At 37.8% G+C, this 22378-nt stretch overlaps 1 protein-coding gene across 3 annotated transcripts in view; it reads right to left on the reverse strand.

Moving 5' to 3' along the window:
- Positions 1-396: 396 nt before the first annotated feature.
- The window catches only part of LOC311082991 (connector enhancer of kinase suppressor of ras 2), a 45470-nt gene continuing 23488 nt past the window's right edge, over positions 397-22378 (reverse strand). The window contains exons 3-23 of one of the 3 annotated variants that reach the window (XM_084114232.1): positions 21375-21577; positions 20962-21049; positions 20792-20833; positions 19995-20114; positions 19445-19504; positions 16955-17023; positions 14771-14917; positions 12950-13080; positions 12676-12836; positions 10937-11017; positions 9130-9368; positions 8561-8595; positions 7062-7110; positions 6106-6154; positions 5777-5949; positions 5316-5389; positions 5038-5109; positions 4888-4958; positions 4643-4725; positions 2812-3513; positions 397-1980 (exon numbers count right to left, since the gene is read on the reverse strand). In XM_084114232.1, the coding sequence (XP_083970358.1) occupies positions 1759-1980; positions 2812-3513; positions 4643-4725; positions 4888-4958; positions 5038-5109; positions 5316-5389; positions 5777-5949; positions 6106-6154; positions 7062-7110; positions 8561-8595; positions 9130-9368; positions 10937-11017; positions 12676-12836; positions 12950-13080; positions 14771-14917; positions 16955-17023; positions 19445-19504; positions 19995-20114; positions 20792-20833; positions 20962-21049; positions 21375-21577 (2871 nt within the window). In that variant the 3' untranslated portion in view covers positions 397-1758. The remainder of the gene's footprint in view (positions 1981-2811; positions 3514-4642; positions 4726-4887; positions 4959-5037; positions 5110-5315; positions 5390-5776; positions 5950-6105; positions 6155-7061; positions 7111-8560; positions 8596-9129; positions 9369-10936; positions 11018-12675; positions 12837-12949; positions 13081-14770; positions 14918-16954; positions 17024-19444; positions 19505-19994; positions 20115-20791; positions 20834-20961; positions 21050-21374; positions 21578-22378) is intronic. The other 2 variants (XM_084114233.1, XM_084114234.1) reach the window with 2 other exon arrangements.

Consider the following 22378-nt stretch of genomic DNA (forward strand, 5'->3'; position numbering starts at 1 on the left):
AAGAATCATTAAAACAGCAACTGTAACAGGCAGATGTGAATTTGAGACTCGCTTTGGTAAGAAAGCATCGACCACGGACATAAAAGTCTGTGTGTGAGTAGTGTGTGTCGTTTGTTTCAATGAAATTTACAATTAACAAGCCATTGGATGAGTACATTCTATTCAATTAAAATACATCCCACGAGATTCTAAAAAAGTGACAATCAAACATAACTGTAAAACTGAGCACATATGCAGGGCTGCATTAAAACCAATGTGTCTTGATGATGTTTTAATGTGAACAAAATGAGAACATACACACACACACACACACACACAACATTTAGCAGGGGTACGTTTTGCACTCCACAGCCGGGAATGAACCAATTGATTTTTTTGTTGTTTTTTTTGTATTTTAACCTCAAATTCTCTCCCATTGTACTTTATCCAATTCTAAAATCCTGAGCCACTGACGTCCAGAATTGCGAAAGGGAATAAAACGTTGGCTTTAGGCTGGTGGAGTCTGTCTAAGGGACACGTACATTAGCAAACAGAAACTAACAACCTGAATGTAGCCCATAGCTCAGAGGTAATGACCAGCAAAGACCCGGAAACAAGCAAAAACAGTCATAACATCAGAGAAGCAAAGCTTTTCATCTTTTGTCATCTTTTTTGTAGAAAAAAATAGAGAGTAGAAAGGTTCTGCGTTGGCAGAGTCAAAAGATTGCATTCACGAGTACAATTCACAGTTTTAAACAGAGGATGCAGCTATGCAAATAATATGTTCTTATATACAGACTGTTCTCTGGCCTGATAGCATATAGTAATAATTTTTTAAACCATGCATGAGTTTAGCTATAATATAAATATTCTAAAGAAGCCAAATTAAACACGTTACTACCTGCCAGGAGTTCATCTTTTACCATATACGAACGCAATGGGCATCAAACTCTCAAAAAGAGACTCTTCAGCATCCATCTGACTCGCTTTCTTTCTCTCATTTCTCTAATACACGCACACATACGCACATACACACACACACACACACACTTTTCAACACTCTTGCTTGCTTCAGAGTTTGTATAGAGTAACACAGTAGGGCGGTGTTGCTTGGTAACAGAGTGAAGCCTGTTGCCCATGGCTACATGAGTGCTCTTCCTGCAGCATTCCGAGGGAAGGAAAAAAAAATCAAATAAACAAATGAACAAAAATCTTCAGAAGATATAAAAAAAGATTATTTTTTTACTCCAATCAGAGACAAAAATAAGAGATTCGTTTTTTATATACGGTCCTATTTTGTTCAACTGGTGGTCAATTAATCTGAAAAGATGATTCTTCAGGCATGCAGCGGGCACCTCACGGGGCCTTTCTTCCATCCGTCTTAAACTGTGGTCGTGATGAAATATTTTGTACAGAGTTTGCAATGAGCCGTAGGTGTGCAGGTAACACTTTCGCTTTCATGACGAGCAGTTCGAGTCACCTTCCGGTGTCAGTGCCTGCGTGTGTGTCTGCAGTAGTTCTGGAAGCTGGGTCACTTCTTTGACATTGATCTTACAGTGTATTGGTTCAATCTGGTGTCACTCACACTCGGGAGGAGGGCAGTATCAGGTCATCCGTCAAGGAAAAAGTGAAGACAGTCTGGATCCACAGTGTTTTTCAAAGTGTGTGTGTGTGTGTGAGTGGGTTTGAAACGCACAACTCAGGTTATTCATATACCTTTATGTCTGTATTTTCAGCATGTGACTGTTTGTTTGTCATGCGGGTGCGTGACAGTGTGTTTCACACGTGCGTTTCTATGAAAGAGTGAGTGTGCATCATCAGCGTTGGCGAGAGAGGTGAAAGGTCGTTGGAATCGCTGGGCGGTTCCAGTGGAGCAGAGCTGAACTCACAGATATCCAGGAAGAGCTCGTGGTTACGTTGCTTCCATTCACGAAACTTCCTCGAGGTCAAACAAGGATCGTCTAGTACCTGACTGATTATCGCCAAGTCGCCCTCCTTTGCCTGTGGGAGAGAGAGAGAGAGAGAGAGAGGTGGAAAATAGATGATTCAGAACACAAGATGCTCAATTCATTATTTGTACAAAAAGCATCTGATTGGCTGAAGCGTTTGAAATTCTTCAAGTTACCGAAACGTCAAAAATCTGCTTTATGAAGCATAACAGGTTTTAACAAATATCAGCTAGCAGGGGAGTAGCAACAACTATTATCAAAATTATCATAAGTTTTATAAGATCCTCTAGAATTGTCCATTAGATACCTCTAGATTTGTATGCAGCGATTCACAGACTGTGATAACACTGCAATAATTTTTTATATATTCATTATTAAAAATTGTAATGTACATTCCAAATCTTGGGATCAGTAGGATTTTCTTCTTCTTTTTGATAAAAAAAATGCAAAATATTTCTAAATTCTGTTTCTGTTCTGTTGAACTTTCTATTTTATTTAAAGAAATCTGACTAATATTAAGCAGCACAACTTTTTACAACATTGATAATAAACAATTAAGCACCAAATCAGCATATTAGAATGATTTCTGAAAGATCATGTGACACTGAAGACTGGAGTAATGATGCTGAAAATTCAGCTTTGCCATCACAGGATTAAATTACATTTTAAGTTAAAAAATAAAAAACGGTTATTTTCAATTGTAATACTATTTCATAATATTACCATTTTACTGTATTTTTGATTAAAAAAATGCAGCCTTGGTGAGCATGAGATTTCTTTTAAAAACATCAAAACTTTCCAGATTTTTCCTGGTTTATAGTTTACTTCCACATTCCAAACCCTGAAGTGTGAAAAGGGTCCATTGCTCCCAGTGTTTTCATACCTTCAGCGTGGAGCGGAGAACCCGTATGCGGTGCAGTCGATCATTTGTGGTGGGGTCATTGCAACGTTTGATGAAGGAGCGTCTGAACTCTTGTTTGGTGGAAGGCCTCTGCTGGCCGAAAGCCGAGAGACTGGCCTGCTCCAGCGATCGGTACAACTCCTGCAGGCCGTCCGTGATGTCAGACACTTTCTCTTCGTTCTCAGGCCTCCTGCTGCTGGCTTTCCTCATCTGCTTTTCCTCCTCTTCCTCCTCCTCTTCTTCATGGAGATGAGTTCTTGGCCTCAGAGTGCCGTGCGTGTGTGTGTGAGTGTGTGTACGAGCGCTGCGGTGCGAGTGTCCTCCGTGCGTGTCGCGGTGGCGTGGGAGGCTCTGGCTGCGCTGCTTGTGAGTGTGATGGCGGGGCCGGGACTCCTCGCTGTCCGTCAATGGAAATGGCCCATCGCGTTCCAGAGGACGCCGGCGCTGGGCGGGAAGCGTGGCCTGCCGGTGCTGGTCAGGTGACAGCAGGGATGGCTCCTCCTCTTCTGCAGTCTGCAGGTAGTGTAGACCTGTGCTGGTCAAGGGGGTTTCAATCAGGTCCTGCCATGAGCGGCGTTCTCGATGGGAGGATCGGCAAGAAGAATGGGACTCCTCGGCAGAGGAATGCGAGAATGTGGAGCCGCTGGAAAAATGACGCTCAGGAAATGGACTGGACGAAGTTCCCTGAGGACAACAGAATCACGGCTCATTAGCATTGTCAATCTATCAGTAAGAGAGCTAGAGGTATAAGATGATAGCCAAAGAGAGCAACAGAGTGAGTTTGCTACACGTTTTCCACCAATATAGTGTTGGTGCTCAGCAAACCTTACTCAGAACCGGCCCATGTTTCCAGTGACGTGAGTCCAAAAAATGTCATACTGTAAGTGACTATGTTACTTCATATATTGGCAACAAACAAACATGGTGAATCAGTCTTTGTTTGCAACTCATTTTCTCATCTAAAGTAATGTAATTTAACATCTTTATGGCATCATGAGCTGGATTTAATATGACGTACACTTCCGTTCAAAGGTTTGGGGTTGGTAGGATTTTTTAAGGTTTTTGAAACAAGTCTCTAATGCTCACCAAGGCTGCATATGTCCAAAAAATGTTTTTATTTCAGACCGATGAGGAAAAAAGTGCTTGGAGTGAATAGGAATATGAATGAGGCACTTCACTGGGTACTTGTGTTTAGATTTATTGATTGTAACGAAAACAATCTAATTTTGTACCATGTAGTTTTGTTATGCACTTTAAAGGGATGGCTTTTTTTTTTGGCCCAAAAATGAAAATTCTGTCATTAATTACTCACCCTCATGTCGTTCCAAACCCGTAAGACTTTCTTTCATCTTCGAACACAAATGAAGATCTTTTTGATGAAATCTGAGAGCTTTCTGTCCCTCCATTTTGACAGCTACGCAAACTGAAACTTTGATGCTTCAAAAAGTTCATAAAGCGATCGTAAAAACTTATCCGTATTCATTTGAATTTTCTGAAGAGACTCGATTGCTTTATATGATGAACAGATTTAATTGAGGCTTTAATTCATTCAATATGAATTGAATTCATATATAAACATTGATGAAAAATGAAATAATTTTTATTTTTGGATGAACTATCCCTTTAAATTGAAAAAAAAAACTCCTGACCTCTGATGTCACTGGTTCATGATTTGAGGTTTAAACGTCAATAAGGAACCGGCACCAGAACCAGTATGATGGCAGTGTGATGGTGTGTCTGTGCTAAAGAAAATCAAAGAGAGTTTTTGGCTGAATATATGCATATATGTTCGTAGACGTGTGTTTATACTCACAGGCGGGTTGTGGTGGTACGTGGATTCCTGTTTGAGTGTCATAGACCCATCAACCTCATCTTGGTCACTCTCACTCCAATAATCTAAACAAAAAAATGACATCAGGATCACATGTACATGACAACAGCAGGAGGATACTCAAACTAGGCTTTTCAACTGCTTCAAGTACAATCATTCATGGAATGGAGTGGAACTACTAGAGTCACACTATGGGCTTATGATAACATCACAGGATGTGATCTCACCTTCATCAGGACGTGGTACTGGATCATCAGGCGTATAGCCAATCGCAGCCAAGCCTAAACGATTCATCCACCTGCAACAGGAACCACAGACGTGAGAGGACATAACATGAAGGGACAGCTGAAGTCTGAAGGGGCTCTGAAACCACTTACCTGTTCATCTCCTCTAAATGATCAGTAGCAAAAAAGAAACTCTTAATTTTGGGATGACATGCTTTAAAGGCACTGAAACAAAAAAAGGCAGAGAAATAGAGATGTTCAGTCACAAATATCTAGTTTACAATCAATTACTGTGTGTGTGTGTTTGAGATCAGCAGTTCTGCAGTGACCCAGATTCCGCTGGCCGATGGGCTTCAAACACAGACCCGCCCAAAAACCAGCAAACACAACACAACAGAGAGAAAGAGCTATTATTGTCTTCTAACACTCACTGTTTCCTCCTGCACTCAATCGCTCTGTCTATCCGAAACTCTGGCAAACAGATGAAGCCCTCTGCTTTCTCATCCTGAGCAAACAAATAAAGAACAAGAGAAATCATTTCTGCATCATAACTATGGTAGGTGTTAGCATAAATGCAAAGATCAGCATCTCTGAAACTGAGAACATATGATGCACATTTTATTGTTGTGGACAAGAAAACTAAACATCACGTCAGCATTGTGAGCCTGTGACTTGGCCATCAATGAAAGTAGCGAGTACTGAAAGTGCTGATAATTGTGTCATTAATAATAAGAGAGATTAATTGGCTGGATGTGGAGCTGATGAGGTTTTTTATTGATGCCAAAAGTGGAAATGGATCATAAAAGAAGGACATTATACACACACATACACACTATCGTACAGCCAACACGCTTCACCACCCGAGGGAAGGGAATTGTGGTTGTCTGCTTACATTCTGGTTGGTGTACCAGTACAGGTTGGAGTCTTTGAGAACGAACCAATACTTCTTCCATTTTTGCGTGAAGTAGCCGGTGGCGTCTTTCTTTTTCCATAGCCAGCCTTCACAGTCGCCATGACCCAGATCTTTGCAGGCAATACGCCTTCTGCTGGCACTACTGAGGGAACCTAAACACACACAGCATATTAAATGATAACCACATATGGCAGAATAACTTTGGGATAATACAATCACACTTTATATTGTTCTTGACAAGCACAGCACAGTGTAATACAACACACTACCTAAGTGCTTAGAGTAAATCCAAGATCTCATCATCATACCTTTGCTTTTCTTCTTGGGCTTGGTCCTCAGAGAGGCATAATGTACAGACTAGAGAGAGGAGAGAAAGGACACATGAGAAATATAGGACTGGTTTCATAGATTACTCGTTTCAGAAGGCTCATATTTGCACCATTCTCAGTTGTGAGGATTTCTATAAAAATCGTTTTCAATAAACAATTAGCCTTGCACACCTGTGGCTAATTGTTAGAGGCGAAGGCTATAGCCAAAACTCAATATAGAAACAAAAAAATCCTGCACACTATCCCAACTTTTTAAAAGAATCACAATTTTTAGCAACGTTTCAGTCCCATCATGTGGTAAATGCCTGCTGAAGGTCATGGGAAGAAATGTTGCTGAATAAATTGTGATACATTTTGCATTGCAAGATGGGATAGTGTGCCATCGGAAAGTGGATAGATTTTTTTTTAAATAATGAAATGATTAATTATTAAATACTATAACAGATAAACATGTTCCTTCTTTAGATCTAAATATTACAAATAAATTCATGTTTATTTTAGATTATAAAAAATTTGTTAAATTCGAATTACTGCAAAGTGCCCTGATTTAAATTTAGCATGATTTAATCTAATATTAAAACAAAAACATTGCAATGTAATAATATAATCAATAATAAATACAATAATAATATAATAGATAATATCAAAAATATTAAAAAGTAAATATTTAGTTGTGCCTGTCTAAGTTGAATGTCCAAACCTGAATAATATAATGACAAACCTTGTATTCATCAACTAATTTCTAACTACCGCAACAGTTTATGTTGCCATACTGCAAATAAAGATTCTCCAATGAATAAAGATCTTCTCCAGTGCATACAGTATCTCATCGCCTTTTTTTACTGAAAATGTTAAAGTTTTATCTGTACCTCTTGTTCTCAATACTATGTATTCTCATTACCATGACTGATGCTGTAACTGTGCTTGTGGTTTACCTTCCTCATTGATGCCCCTGCTTGTCGGTCAAGTCCTGAACTGGCATATCTGCAGAGAGAAACAAAGAGAAATAATATATAATAAAATAAAATGGGTTTTTTTTCTCACCTATTTAACTTAAATATAGACACAGGTAAATGGACAGGATGTTGGTTTTTGAGGTTGACTACAAAACTGATTCTAACTGAAACTGCTGCTCATGCTCACACACACCCTCAAACCAACAAACACATACACACCCTCAAACACACACACACACAGTTATGTTTGTTTCACAATATAGTGAGGTCATCTCATATGCATCCATGGCATGGGCAAAACATTAAATTTAAATATAAACAAGATTAGGCCAATTTTAACTAGTTCATTAGTGAGGATATTTTTAAATAGTAAGGACATTTTTGGACCTCACAAGTATAGTGATACCTGTACACAAACACACACAGACACACAATTGTAGATTAATTAAACACAAAATCTTAGCCACCCAGAAGACACTCTTTTATCTAATTCTCTGTATGCATCGTAACAGCAGAGAAACGGAGATCATTCCATCTTAAGACAGACACGTTCCACAGAAGGAGACTTCACAGACTCTTACAGCCTTAGTCACAGGAAATAAAAACCTACTTAAGACTGCAGTCAAGGAATTTCTGTTCCTCATTTATAAATAAATGGCAGTTCATTAAGCTTGAACAAAGCCTCCTGATATCCTGTACATCAACAAACAAAACTCTTAAAATGCTTGTTCTGAACTTAAAGTGACCGGTTTCTAAGCCATTATCTATCATAAGATATCATGAGGAATCGGGATAAAGTTTATTATAGTAAACTGATGTGCTGTCACTTTAAAAACTCAAAACCTGCTCCCCAGTCGAAAAAGTACATCTCCAGAAACATTTCGTTCTGACATTCTTGGATTTATGATGTAAGAAATTGCAAATGTTAACATAATCAGCTGCATTTACACATCAATGACAATAATGTTCTGAATCTTGGCCAGTCCAGTCACAGTCTTGTAATAAGGAAGAAGCAGAATTGATACTGTTAATCTAAACACCAGAAGCAATAATAATAAAAATAAAATATGTGGAAATCCACCAAACTTGTGCTCTGTATAGCGTCTACACATCTGGCTGTGTGTAGCACCTGCTGCTCTGAAAATCTTTCTGAATGAGCCCAAACTTCCCAATTATTTTGTGAATCTTTCACAATATAATGCAGGCTATGTAAAGAGGCAACCTACAGCTTGTGTCAGAGCACTTTTTCTCATTTTACAAGTGAAGAGGGCGTTTACAAAACATTTTTGAGGACAAATCAGCAAAAAAAAAACATGCAAAAAATATGAAAATGGTCTAAAAACAAAATTATAACTTTTTATTCATAAAAACATGAAACTTTTTGGCAAGTCAAATTCAGGGGATAAAGAATATAATACAAAATAAATAAATAATACCAAAATGTATGATAAATTAAGGAAGGTGTGAAGTTTACTCACCTATCAGCATCTGCTCGAAGTGTGTCTGCCGTTCTCTGGGGCAATGAACAGAATGACAAATAGAAAGAGAGACAGAGAGGAAGAGAGATTTGAATTTCCTGTTCTAGGTTATGAAAAAAAGGACTGTTACAGAGACGTGTGAGTGAGTGTGTGTATGTACAATCACACGACAATATAGTGTCAAATGTATGTTGCGAGATGAGGCAATTCTGAAATTTTGATCACTTATAATATATTAGGTATCTTTAATTACTACATACTTACATAGCAAACATTGTAAGGCATAATGTACTTATTGTGTTTTGCTGCTATTGTGGTGGGTTACGGGTAAGGTTAGGGACAGGTTTCGTGGTTTGGTTAGGTTTAAAGCTGGGTTAAGGTGTAAGGGAACGGACAATAGTATAATTACAGATGCAACTACATCATTTATTTACAGCTGTAATTACTTGCAGGTATCATTTAAATATAAGTACATGTACACAAATAAGTGCATTGTATCAAGTGATACATTTAAACATCAGTACACAGCAGTTAAAGACAGCTCTGATCAGACTCGACATTTCACTTACATGGTAGTGTGGCATCGTGTTTGAGTCGGGCACGGGAAAGGGCAGCCCCTCGGGGGGGCCTGTGTCCAGACGCACAGGTGGGGCAAGCATAGATGGACTGATGGGGAAACTGGGACTGCTGGGATTCCGGCTCTTCTTCCTGGATCTCCTGCTTGTGTCCCGCTGGGAAAACTCTGCCTCTTCCTGAATCAACACAATCCTGTCATCACTGAGGAACCGCAAGAGAGAGGAATCAGAATCTGATGGAGAAAGACAGAAAGCAAGCAGGGAGTCACACACTGAGAGAAAAACAGCGTAAGGACTTATAATGAGAACATGTAGCAGAAACGTATTGCAAAATGGCAAAAGTCTTCATAACTCTAGCTGCCACAGCATGAAGCAACTCTGATACCTTCCTGTGTGTGTGTGTGTGTGTGTGTGTGTGCGCGCCTAATGGAGGTTTTCTTTCTATTTATATCTGTGCAAGTGGCGCCTACGTATTCTCTGTTCTATTTTAGAAGTTGTGTTTCCACAAAAAAGAAAAAGAAGTAATGAATGAGTTTACACGTTTACAGTTAAGTTAAGGGTCACCTCTCACAACCCCCCCAAAAAAGAAAGCTGGTTACTGTCAATATCACACATCAAGGTTAAATCTTTTAGTTCTCACACATTAAGAACTGTTAGTAAAGAAGGAAAATATCAGCTGAAATTTGATTTCATCTGCTTCAGTTACTAATTAAAGATAACAACTTGGTTAAAGTGTTTATAATAATATATACTAAATTAATATTTAAAATTTTTAGCAGTAAACTTTCTTTTTATTATTAAGTGAAGGTGATAATCTGCATTAATGGACTGTATCAATAAAGTTTCAAAAAGCCTAAAAATGTCAATCTGGATTACAATACAAAAAAAAATACCACACACACACAAAATACTTTTCTCATTAAAATATATTCAGGGGGGAAAAAGTTGTAAGTCCTACGCTGTACTCAATCAAAGGCAAAGGAAATGGTTGTCTGCCATTCCTCCAGCTTTCTGAAACTTAGGTGGCTTCTTCAAAGAAATCTTTGCTTACCTCAGCTTTCACAAACAAGCCTATGTAACGGTATTTCCTGCTTTTGGTTGCAAAGTTCACTAGAAAAAAATCGCTGCCTTACAGGTTTGTGTTCTCAGTTCCGATGCTGTAAAATGTCAGTTCTATAGTTGTGTGACATTTACGTTCTTTGCAGACGTGTTGTTAGTCAAAGCAACTTGCACAAATCACACACTAATGGTAAATACCAGGATATGCAACTGAGAATGACACATGATGTTGATAAACTAGATTTTAGTTATCAAGAAGAAGTTTCTGACTAGAAGCTCCTCGTTAACTAGAAATATAAACATACATTAACATACACACATCTTTGGCATAACATAATAAGATGAGATCATATGAGATCACAGATCTCTGAATATAATGGACACTTTAAAAATGGAGAAATATGAATGGGGCAACTTACCCACTGGTTTATCTTACACCTCTCTTTCCTACTGATACCGTAAGGATCAGAGATGGAGTATTTATGTTAGCCTCACATTACAGACACTGAGCTCTGAACTAAAATCCTCAACATCGGTCTGTTTTTAAAAAGACTGAACTATTAATGCCATTTTTGAGTGAACCACATTCAAATTCCTTGCCAGATAGACAAAAATCGCGGTTGTGCTCAAGTAAAAAGTGAGTCAAAGTGACAAGTTTTAAATTAATCTAAAATACAACTTGGCACCAGTAGAGTGAACAAAAAGTAATGTAGTAAAGTACGCAAAAAAGTTAAATCATCACCTCTGCTTCCTCTTTTGTAAACTCCAGATTCTTGAGGCTCTGTCAGCCATTCAGTTCCCATGGTAACCTGTCTGAGGTCACCTACAGGCAGAGACATACAACATTTGAGTGTGTCTGTGTGTATGTTCTGGTGCGTTTCAGAGCATCTATCATCTCCTCTGTTAGCGTGTATTAGTGCACACAGTAGCGCAGCTGCAACATATTAAATGGCTGAGATTTGCAGTTTAAAGCCGGAGGTCCATGGTGGCTTAATCTCCTGTAATGCACTCTGCGTTTATGTCCAGCTTAAAAAATAGCCATCCAGGCATGATGTAAGACTTACATTGTGTAACATCGCACAAGCATACTACAATTTAAAAATGCATGGTTGGAAACTGTGCGGTTGGAGTGTTTCATTTATTATTTAAAAAGGAGAATGCAGTATACTATAGTGTATAGAAACCGCATGTAGCCTAATATTATGTTGTTTTGAATCAAGAGTACTGTACAGTACTTATATGAATTAGGATGGTAACAACTAATTGAGAAAATCGATAATAATAATTACTCTCAAATCACTTAAAGGAACCGTATGTAAGATTGTGGCCAAAACTGGTACTGCAATCACTTTTCAAATTACTGTAGAGCGGTGTATCCCCCCCCGACTCGAGGTTGCCAGTTAGGCTGCAGGATCCAGCAGGAACGTAGGCTGCTACAAGGAGCTTCCAATGGCAAGTGACGAGTCCTACACAGGTATTCTGTTAATTATGTTTATGCTTCATGAGAGATGTTTTGCGTATTTCGAGGTCTTTTAGGTTTCGTAACGTTAGACATTTTTTATCCGACACGTTTGTAGCTGCAGCTGTGGTAACTAGAGCAGAGCTGGCAACCCAGATGCCGAAACACTACTGACTTCGTGATTAGTAGATAGGTGGAGGGTGGGGCATCAGGCCGAAACACAACATGACAACATCAACATCAGTTGAGGGCTGCAACTTCACTTTTAAATGACAATATCCTGGCCGGACTACTGTTGTCAGTGATATAAGTATTTGAAATGAACATGATTTCTTAATGTCTAGTGACATATCAGGGCCATTTTATGATTAATTTAAATACATTGCTTACATACAGTTTTAAATCCTTTAAATCCAAACTGTAATACAGCAATCAAAATCATCCTGTCCAGACACAATGCTTTTTTTAAATAAAATTTGCATAAATTGATTTCAGTAAAACAAATACTACCATGATATGTAACTATATATTTTTAATATATAAAATTTATAATATCATATTTTATGATATAAAATTAAAATTAACAGTAGAGAAAACTGAAATGACTGAATTGGAATTATTGAAAATAACGGTACAATGCAAAAAATAAATATTCATGATCTGAAAATAGGTCTTGTTTTCTTTATAAAATGACATAAAAATCCTGCCCATTGATTTATTATTATCAGTGGGCAGTGCATGTTCTTCTACTAATTAGTACAGATAAATCATTTAAATCCAATCATTTTGATCTATACATGTGGAGCTGGGGAAGATGAGGGGTTTCTGAAAGCGTGCAGCACTGCCATAGCTGATGTTTATAAAGGTTGAGCAGCGAGCTCATTGGCTACTGATACAGCAGGAACCAATCAGCTTGCGCCATCTAGAGTTTCATGACAGAACTTTATTTGAATTTTCATTTATGTATTTGCATATTTGTATTATCCAAGTATTAGTTGCAGCCCTAATGTGTATGCTCTTACTGTGAGTTGGGGTCCGGTCTCTGCGTCGCAGTCCGGTATTTCTCCCAGAATCCTCTTCCAGGAGGGGGAAGTACTGGCCCCCCAGTACCTCCTGTTCTACATAATACCCTGGAGAATCGGAGCCAAACACACCAAACCCACCCCGATCCAGATCCTCCTCTCTAAGAGAATGAGAACAGGAGCAAAAGAAAGAAAACAAAAGGAAAAGAGCATTCAACCAACATGCTAAAAGAGACTAACGGTTTTGGTTTGCATATATTTCACATGTAAATACCTGTGTCCGTAGACAGGGGAAAGAATAAAAACATCATGTCCCCCAGGTGTGTCCACTCCAGGTGAAAGTCCAACTGACCCAAGCGTGCTGGGTGGTGTAGGAGAACCACTGCACGGACTGGTGGACAGCGGCTGTCAATCAAAAGCACGCACAAAATAACATGACTATAAAGCTAACAGCACTTTGTTGTTATTATATTAAAGGGGCTATCTGTAGATTGTAGAATTCAGAAACCCTTATTAGCGACACCAGTGGCCGTTAAGTGAACTGCGGCCAGCAACTTAATGCTCATGCTCTCACTCGTGCACACGTTTGACTGATTCAATGACCTGACATACTCAACGCAAAGTTGTTTTTCGTCCTTTGCTTACAAGTAAAAAGAAGTTGGAAATACCTTTGCAACTATATACTGTTAACGAACATCCCGACGCCATCCACTCTATTGAAAGCAACGTTCAGATGAATATGTAAATATGTGCTACGCGCTTTCCTCTTAACATAAACTCACAACAAAAATGTCAGCGGTGAGAAGGCAGCAGTTAAGAAAGCATCCGTTCATAGTGATGTGGATATTTTTTTCACCGGCATCATGTTGACAGATGAGGTCATTAAATATTAGTTTGATTATAAAGTACATTTGAGACTATAAACTACATAGATCTGGCTATGTGAGACTATAGTTTGAATTAATTATTTCTTTGCATGACACATTATAGTACAGAATGGCTATTTCGGTATTATCCTGAACAATGTAGCATTAATTTCTTGTGCCATTGAACGAAAGAGAGATTCTCAGAAGCGCACGTAAACGTCACATCCTTTTGATTTTCCTGGCAGAAACGTCCTTCACATAAAAACCAGTCACCAGGCTTTCATAAACTAGGAAGTCGGGGAAGTCTCGTTTTTTAAGTTCCGTTACAGCCTAAAAAAAACCTATTAATCCATGAACATTCTTACATATAGCCCCTTTAATGTGAAGGAAAATAATTACAATAAAATCAGCTATTAAAAAAACATAATATCAGGCAGATATATTTTCAAACATGAATCATATTATACTTGTACAGTATGTTAGTCTTTTGCAGTTTTTTTCACTAGAGGGCAGGACAGTGATCAGTCACACACACGTCTAAAGACCTTTGATTAACAGAGGACCAAGAGTGTGTTTCAAAACGAAGATAGTGTTGCCCTTAGCAACCATGAGCGCTGCATCAGTCAGTTAGCAATGAGGAAAAGCATAGCAACAAGCACCAGAAAGCAACCCGGCAACAAGAGGCGGGAGAGACATACATAAAAACACTGTCCATCGATTTATCATTTATCAATGAGCATTGTTTTATTGCATGTAAACATTTAAGTGCAAATATGCCCTTCTACTCTTTAGTCATTTTATCAGGTTATTCATAGTGCTGTTTTCATGCAGTAATTCACAAGTGTATAATTGTTTATTTAATCATCCAGAGAGGATTGAAAATCCTGTTCTACCACAATTTGATCAGTGGTTATGTCAATTATCATTATGTCCTTCAAATCGCCAATGTGAATTCATTCATGAGTGAACGTCCACTCCGCTCTACTGTGTCGTGACTGTGAGGAGAGGACACATGTGCAAGCTGTTAACTGCATCTGTCTGATACTTGTATCCAGAGCAACCACAGAACTCTGGCTGCCATGGCAACAAGCCGTATGGAACTCATTCAGTGCTCTGAGATGCTCTTTATACATACACACACACACACACACACACTCGTATGCACTACATATTAAATGGATACACTTGAACAAACACATTGAGCTATCCTGACACACTCACACACACACCTGCAGGGCAAGTGGTTTCCAGCGGGCGTTCTTCAGGAGTGCAGGGGTGGAGCCCAGAGTGTTCTGTGGCCTCTTCTTCAGCGTGAGGATGACTCCACTTGGATCCTCACGAAGACAGTTGACCAAATTCTTCAACTGCCAGCCAACCTTAAAGATATAGATGATTTAAACCCAAAATTACGACATTTTTGTATTTCTTTTCAAATTCTCATAAATATATATATGATGTTGTCATGATAGAAATATATATATATTGGTTGTCCTGCATCCTCAATAAACAAGCTACAGTTAGTCCAAAATGCAGGTGCTAGAGTTCTTACTAGATCAAGAAAATATGATCATATAACACCGATTTTATCATCACTGCATTGGTTACCTATAAAGTTCCGTATTAATTACAAGGTATTGCTACTGACTTAGCTCCAGTCTATTTAACGGATCTTCTATCACCCTATAATCCATCGCGCTCTTTAAGATCAATAAATTCAAGGCTTTTGGTCATACCTAGGATATCCAGATCAACCAAAGGAGGGAGAGCATTTTCACATTTGGCTCCGAAACTCTGGAATAGTCTTCCTGATACTGTTCGTTGCTCGGACTCGCTCTCCCAGTTTAAAACTAGATTAAAGACGCATCTTTTCGGCCAGGCATTCATATAATATTGTTAATCTTACAGTTCAAACTACAATCCGGCCTCTAGTTCATAAATGCCAGAGGAGAACTGGCCCCGACTGAGCCTGGGTTCTCCCAAGGTTTTTTTTCTCCATTAGGTCACCTGATGGAGTTTTAGGACACCATTAGGTCACTTGATGGAGTTTTTTGGGTTCCTTGCCAGTTGCTACTGTTGCCTTTGGCTTGCTCAGTTGGGGATATTTTGGGGATATTTAATTTTATTTTATCAATCAATAAATTCCAGTAGAAACAAACCTTGTTGTATTATTTTATTTTAATTTAATACTGTGAAGCTGCTTTGATACAATCTGTATTGTGAAAAGCGCTATACAAATATACTTGATTTGATTTGATTTGATTTGATATATATATATATATATATATATATATGGATATGACAATGTTAATGTATTTGGTATTGGCGGAATAGATCTGCTACACTGCTGATTGTTTATTGCTGTTGTTGTAGATTATTGGTGCTGCTGCTGCCAATACATACGTCGATACGCTGCTGTGAGTATGTAAGACATATTGCTGCTGCGCTGCACAAATAGCATATCAATTACCCATAGCCGATCTATACAGGTGGAGCTGGGAAAGGTGGGAGTTTTTAGACGAACTCTGAAAGCATGCTGCAAACTGCTATAGTGAATGGTAACAAGCCATTTAAATGTTGAGAAGCAAACTCATTGGCTGCAGATGCTACATGAAACAATCAGCTTGTGCCAAGTAGTTAACTCTGAAAATATCATCAGCTTGCGTTAAAGACCCATCAGCCTGCGCCATCTACAGTTTCATGACAAAACTAGGCATATATATGAATGAGAATTTGATGTGTATATATATATATATATATACACACACTATAATATAATCTTTTGTAATATAAAACTGAAATTTAAATTAAAGAGAATTGGTGGCTGGGAACGAGCTTAGTTTTGAATTTTGAGAATGTGCATTAATTTTGAGAAAACAATGTTACAGTGCAAAAAAAAGTTATGGTCCTAAAGTAAGAAATATTTTCTTTAGAAATATATAATTGGTAAAACTTTACAATAATGTCTCATTTATTAAAATTAGTTAACTACCATGAACTAACATTGAGCAACATATTTTTTACAGTATTTATTAACCTTTGTTAATGTTAGATAATAAAAATGTTCATGTTCATAGTTCATAGTGCATTAACTAATGTTAACCGATACAGCATTTGATCTTAAAAATGTATTATTAAATGTTGAGATTACCATTACCTAAGAATTATAAATGCTGTAAAAGTATTGTTAATTGTTAGTTCATGTTAACTAATGTTAACAAATGAAACCTTATTCTAAAGTTTTCCCATTTCTTACAAAGAAATTTTGCAGACAGGTTCTTGACAGGCTTCACGAGATCCACCTGAAAACCCTTGAGCATCAACTGCCAATCAATATCTGCACAAACAATATAATATCTGCACATTTATGCACTAAGATGCAAGCACAGATGACTGACTCATGCAAAGATACACACCACTGTTTGGTGATTGACCTGAATGACCTCATCACCGGCATGGATCTTCTTACACTGATCTGCGGGAGACTGCAGGAGAGAGATAGTGAGATTAATAACCCCTGCTCATTATAGAGATAAATCTGACACCAATTATTTACCAAGGCATTTCGGTGTTGTATTATAGTATCATACATGCCTGAATGTTGACCTTTCCTATGAAGAACGTTTGACGTCTTTTCATCAAAGTCTCACTCATCTGGGCTGCGTAAGCCTAAGTAGATCATGGAGAGCACTGGTTTCTAACTTTCTACAATCTACTTAGGCTTACAATGCTTTTGCGAAACACAGCTCTGCTCATTTCCTCTCTCCACACACTTAGGCATAAACAGCTAAAACATTTATTTTAAAGAATATTTTCATAATCGGTTCAAACATAGTAAGCAGTCATTTCGATGATGCTTCAATGCATAGTGACTTACAGTCCGTCTGGAGCAACCTCAGATTAAATGCCTTTCTCAAGGGTACAACGGTTGGCATTTTCAAACCTTTTGAGGTTTGAACTTACAATTTTTCCAAATCTTTAACTACTAAACCATGCCACACCAGTCCAGAATGTTATTCAGAAGATTTTGCATTTGCTCTGATATGTTGTTCTACAGACTGAATAGACTGAAAAAATCGTTAAAAACTGTAAAATCCATTTAGCTGAACAGTAGGCTAAATGTGTATTAAGAGTTAGAAATCAATGAATTCTGTTCTTCCAGCAACTAAAAAAAGGCATGTTTGAGTTCAACCCAATTGAACATCTACATAAATGATTTAACAACAGCACTGGAACAATCCACCATTTCAAGCCTCACTCTAGCCAGCTCTGAAATCAAGTGCCTGCTCAATGCGGATGACCTGGTTCTGCTGTCCCCACAGAAGAGCTGCAGCACAGCATGTGCTTTATAGAGCAATACTGTCTGAAATGGGCACTGACAATATGAATAAAACCAGACCCGTTTTTTTCCTCCGGAATAAGAAGTCCTATCACATAGCATCATCGATAATGATCTTAGATTTGCCATAAACACTTATACACTATGAGACAAAAAGGTACAAAAGCTGTCACTGAGGTGGTACCCTTTCAAAAGCTATACCTAAAGAGTGCTAGTACTTCAAAGGTACCAAAAGTGTACATATTAGTACTTGTAAATGGTAACATCCCAGTGACAGCTTTTTTACCAATTTATCTCAGAATGTAGAAGTTTTAATCTAGCAGTAGAAAAACTCAGAAGGTGCTTTAAATCATAAAATTATGACAAACCAGTCTGGATAAAATTATTTTAGTTATTTATAACATCACATCTCATGCTGATGTGCAATACATCAACTATAAATATCAAACACTGGCATAAATTAAAACCTTATTTGGAAACAAGCAGAGGTGGCTCAAAGAGTGCTATTGTAACTTTTAAAGGTGCTTTAACACATTTCAGATGTTTTGCCAATGTCTGCTTAACCACATAATTAGACTGCGTTATCCCCAACACATAAAGGTATCAAACATTCCATGATTGGCTAAAAAAGTGAAAAAGATGATTTTTTGCTGTATTTTTGAATAATAAGACCCATTATGGCTGTTACCGCTCAAATTTAGATGGCATTTAGATGTATTTACAGAGACTGTTCAATGCGGCTCAGAGATGGCATACATGCATGTACACAGCAATTACAAATACATAATAAACTACGCAATTTCAAGAGGGTCCTTTCACCATCGGTGCTCTGGCCCTAAATAATACTTTGAAATTGATGTTTTAAAAATAATATTTTGAATACTAAAATAGGAACTTATTTCAAAAAAATTAAATCCATCCATCCATTTTCAAAATAACTTGTCCTACAGTATGTAGGGTCATGGATGCTCAGGCCATGGATCTCGGGCAAAAGGAGGGGAACACCCTGAACGGCTGGCCAGTCCATCACAGGGCTTAAGAAAATAAAGTAATATTTTTAAATATGAAACTAAAACCTTTAGAAGGTGGAAGAAAGTCCTTGTCTTAATGAGTGAGTCATTGAATCATTTACTGAAATATTTTCATTCATTTAGAAATGAAGCAACTGCCTGTCTTTATGAATGGGTCATTAAATCATTCACTCAAATGACTCATTAAAAAAAGCAGATTCATTCAATAACAAAACACTGCTGTGTGTTGCTTAGAGATGGCTATTTTTGGCTATTGTATTCACTATTTTTAGTGAATATGTGGACTCTCAAAGCATGTTTAGTTTGTTTTTGCAAAGTGAGAGACACTTAATAATGTCAGCTCGCACATTGTTAAAACAACAATTACGATATCATCATAGACAATACGTATCACACACCCCTAAATGGCATGCCTATATTCTTAAATAACCGTGGGAAGCGGTTTATAATCTTAGGATCTGGGTTTGTAGAATTTATATGAAAAAGCTCCGAAAAAGTATAAGACAGGTAAAGAATAAATACAGCTCTGAACTCACATTCTCTGTAGTTCCAGTGATCACATGAAGACCATCATATGTGGACTTGATGTACATGCCCTAAAAACAGGAAATTGTTGTGAAATTTATACAGATTTTTCAAACTGTCCTAAAGTGTGTAATTTCTGTCACTGAATGGAATTGCAAAAACAATGATTGTTTTCAAACAGGTTTCCCTGTCTGCTATTGGTCCTGCCCCAAACTCACACCATTGGTTGAGTCAGTGTTGCTATGTTGGGTATTTAAACAAGCAGAGCAATGTTTTTGTAACACCACAGAGCAACAGTGTTTTTCTTTTTAAAGAAATCAACCTACAAATGGCTTTCTTATAGTTGTCTCTGTGATGAGCAGTCATTTCGATGATGCTTCAATGCATAGTGACTTACAGTCCGTCTGGAGCAACCTCAGATTAAATGCCTTTCTCAAGGGTACAACGGTTGGGTACAAATGTAAATTACATTTCCTAAAATCCAACCAATTACACCCTTCTTTTATAAACAGTCTCATATTTCTGTAGAGTATGAAAGGGTTATTGCTGTTGTTTACTCACCAGGCCCTCGCTAGGCATAACGTTAGTCAGATGGACGACTTCGAGGTGAGCAGACTGTGACACCAACGAATCGGACGACAATGAAATAATGTGCTCACAGATACCTGATAGAGTCTTACACTGCAAAGAGAGATAAAGACAGAAAGACAATGAGAGACAAACAGACAGTGTTGTCAGTCTATGTTTGCGATTCCATTGTAAATCTCTCAGTCTAATTATAGCTGTTGAACTGGGAGGGAGCAGTAAATACTGGCAACCCTGCAGCAGTCCTAACCATTCACATGAAAGGCATTCAGCATCATGAAATATACCCATAATGTATAATGAATCTGCATTAATAAGTCACATGCTATATGTATATTTATTCATGTTATATTCCTTCTTTCATCTTTTTCTGTCTATTTCTATCCATCCCTCTCTCTCTTTCTCTCTGTTCTACAGGCAGTGATCCTGAAGGGAGAAAAATCTGCATTATTCAGGATATCCAACCTTAGGCAAAGCACACGCGCGCACACACACATTGACGTTTGCTTCAGAGCAGGCTAGATACATGTGACTTCCCAAACACGTTTTACTTGAAATATCTAAATATAAGGGCTGTGTGTGAGTGTATAATTCACATAAATGGTTTAACAATAATATTATTTTCACATTTCTGCTTACTGTGCAGTACTGAGTCAAAATAATTGTCTGTGCTAATCGAAAGTATGCTCTTACTACAGTTAGTGGGGGTCCTCACAGGTGCACAAGTTTGTGTGTGTAAAAGAGAAAGTGTGTGAGGCTTGAGAAATACTCACCACATGCAGAATCTTATTTTCAGTTTCATACACTGTGCAATCCTAAGAGGAGAAGAACATTTTTACATTTAAAATAATAATAAAGGGCTGTGCTGTTTGTGTGTGTTGAATACCAAAACACTCACACACACAACACACACACACACACACACACACACACACACACACACCTGTTGTACTATAGTGGTTAGCTCTAGACAGAGCTGAACAATGTTGTTCTTCAGCACTGAGTACTCAGAAACACTGACAAATGGAGACCTGCAAACAAAGCAAACATACATAAAGAGACATTTTTAACATTTTAAACAGAGGTTGGGAACAAGACCTGGGCTGGACTCAAAACTTGGGTCTCTCATGAGCACCACACTACAATATGTCAGAGCACTTGTGCACTTGCCACTATACAAATGAAAATGTAATAAGTTTATTTGTTATTTTGGACAGCTTATCAAGGCTATTTGACTCCCTTTTAATACAGTCCTATCAGGTTTGATTTCAATTCCAATCATGATATCATATGACTTTCAGGTCTGTTCTAATCAGCCCAGGTGAGTTCATTCCCTGTTCGGGGAGGTTTGAGTACCTGTCCAGCCATGCCAGTAGATTTTTAGCAGCTCCGATGAGGTCAACGACTGAAGTCAGGAAATCGTTTGGAAGACGCCGTGAGACTCGTCCGTCATAATGGCCCCCACGGCGCCGCCCCGTGATGAAGTTCTGCAGATTCTTGGCGGATGCATTGAGTTTGTGTGACAAAGTCCTCAAATTCTCTGTCTCTAGACCATAGTTCTGCAACAGGAAAAAATCATTGTTAAAGTTATACTACTGTTCATAAGATTTTTTAAAGAAATTAATATTTTAGCAAGGATGCATTAAATTGATCAAGTGACAGTAAAGACTTTTGTAATGTTCAAAAGATTTATATTTCAATTATAATTTGAATTTATATTTATTTCTATTCATCAAAGAATCCTGTAAAAAATCTATTGAAAAAAAATATGAAGTAACTGTTTTCAACATTGATAATAATACATGTTTCTTGAGCATCAAATCAGCATAGTAGAATGATTTCTGAAGGATCATGTGTAAAATCCCTTTCAAAGAAAGTCTGTTCACTCAGCGGTCATATTTGCAATGCCTCCGGGCAGCTATTTTGGGAATTCAAGATCAAGTCCTATCTATTTGAATGGGGGAATCCTTAAATCTAAAAAAACTGCTTGCTGAACTAACAATTAAATAACATATTTCAAGTCCGCAACAAAATCCGATATGAACTGTCCCTAAAATGTTGTTTCTAATGCTCAAATATCGTTTGAGCATAAATGAGAAGGCGAGACGTATTCCACCATACTGCGCGTTGCTGCTTCTCCCATTTATAAGTAATATGAGTGAACCGTCTTTGTATATCTGTAGTCTTTGATCGTGTGACACTGAAGACTGGAGTAATGGCTGCTGAAAATTCAGCTTAGCCATCACAGGAATAAATTACATTTCAAAACAGAAAACAGTTATTTAAAACTGTAATAATTTCAAGTAAATATTTCTCAATGTTACTGTTTAGCTATACTGTATTTTGATCAAATAAATGCG

The sequence above is a fragment of the Abramis brama genome (assembly GCF_963993115.1).
Source record: "Abramis brama genome assembly, chromosome: 5".
NCBI lineage: Eukaryota > Metazoa > Chordata > Actinopteri > Cypriniformes > Leuciscidae > Abramis > Abramis brama.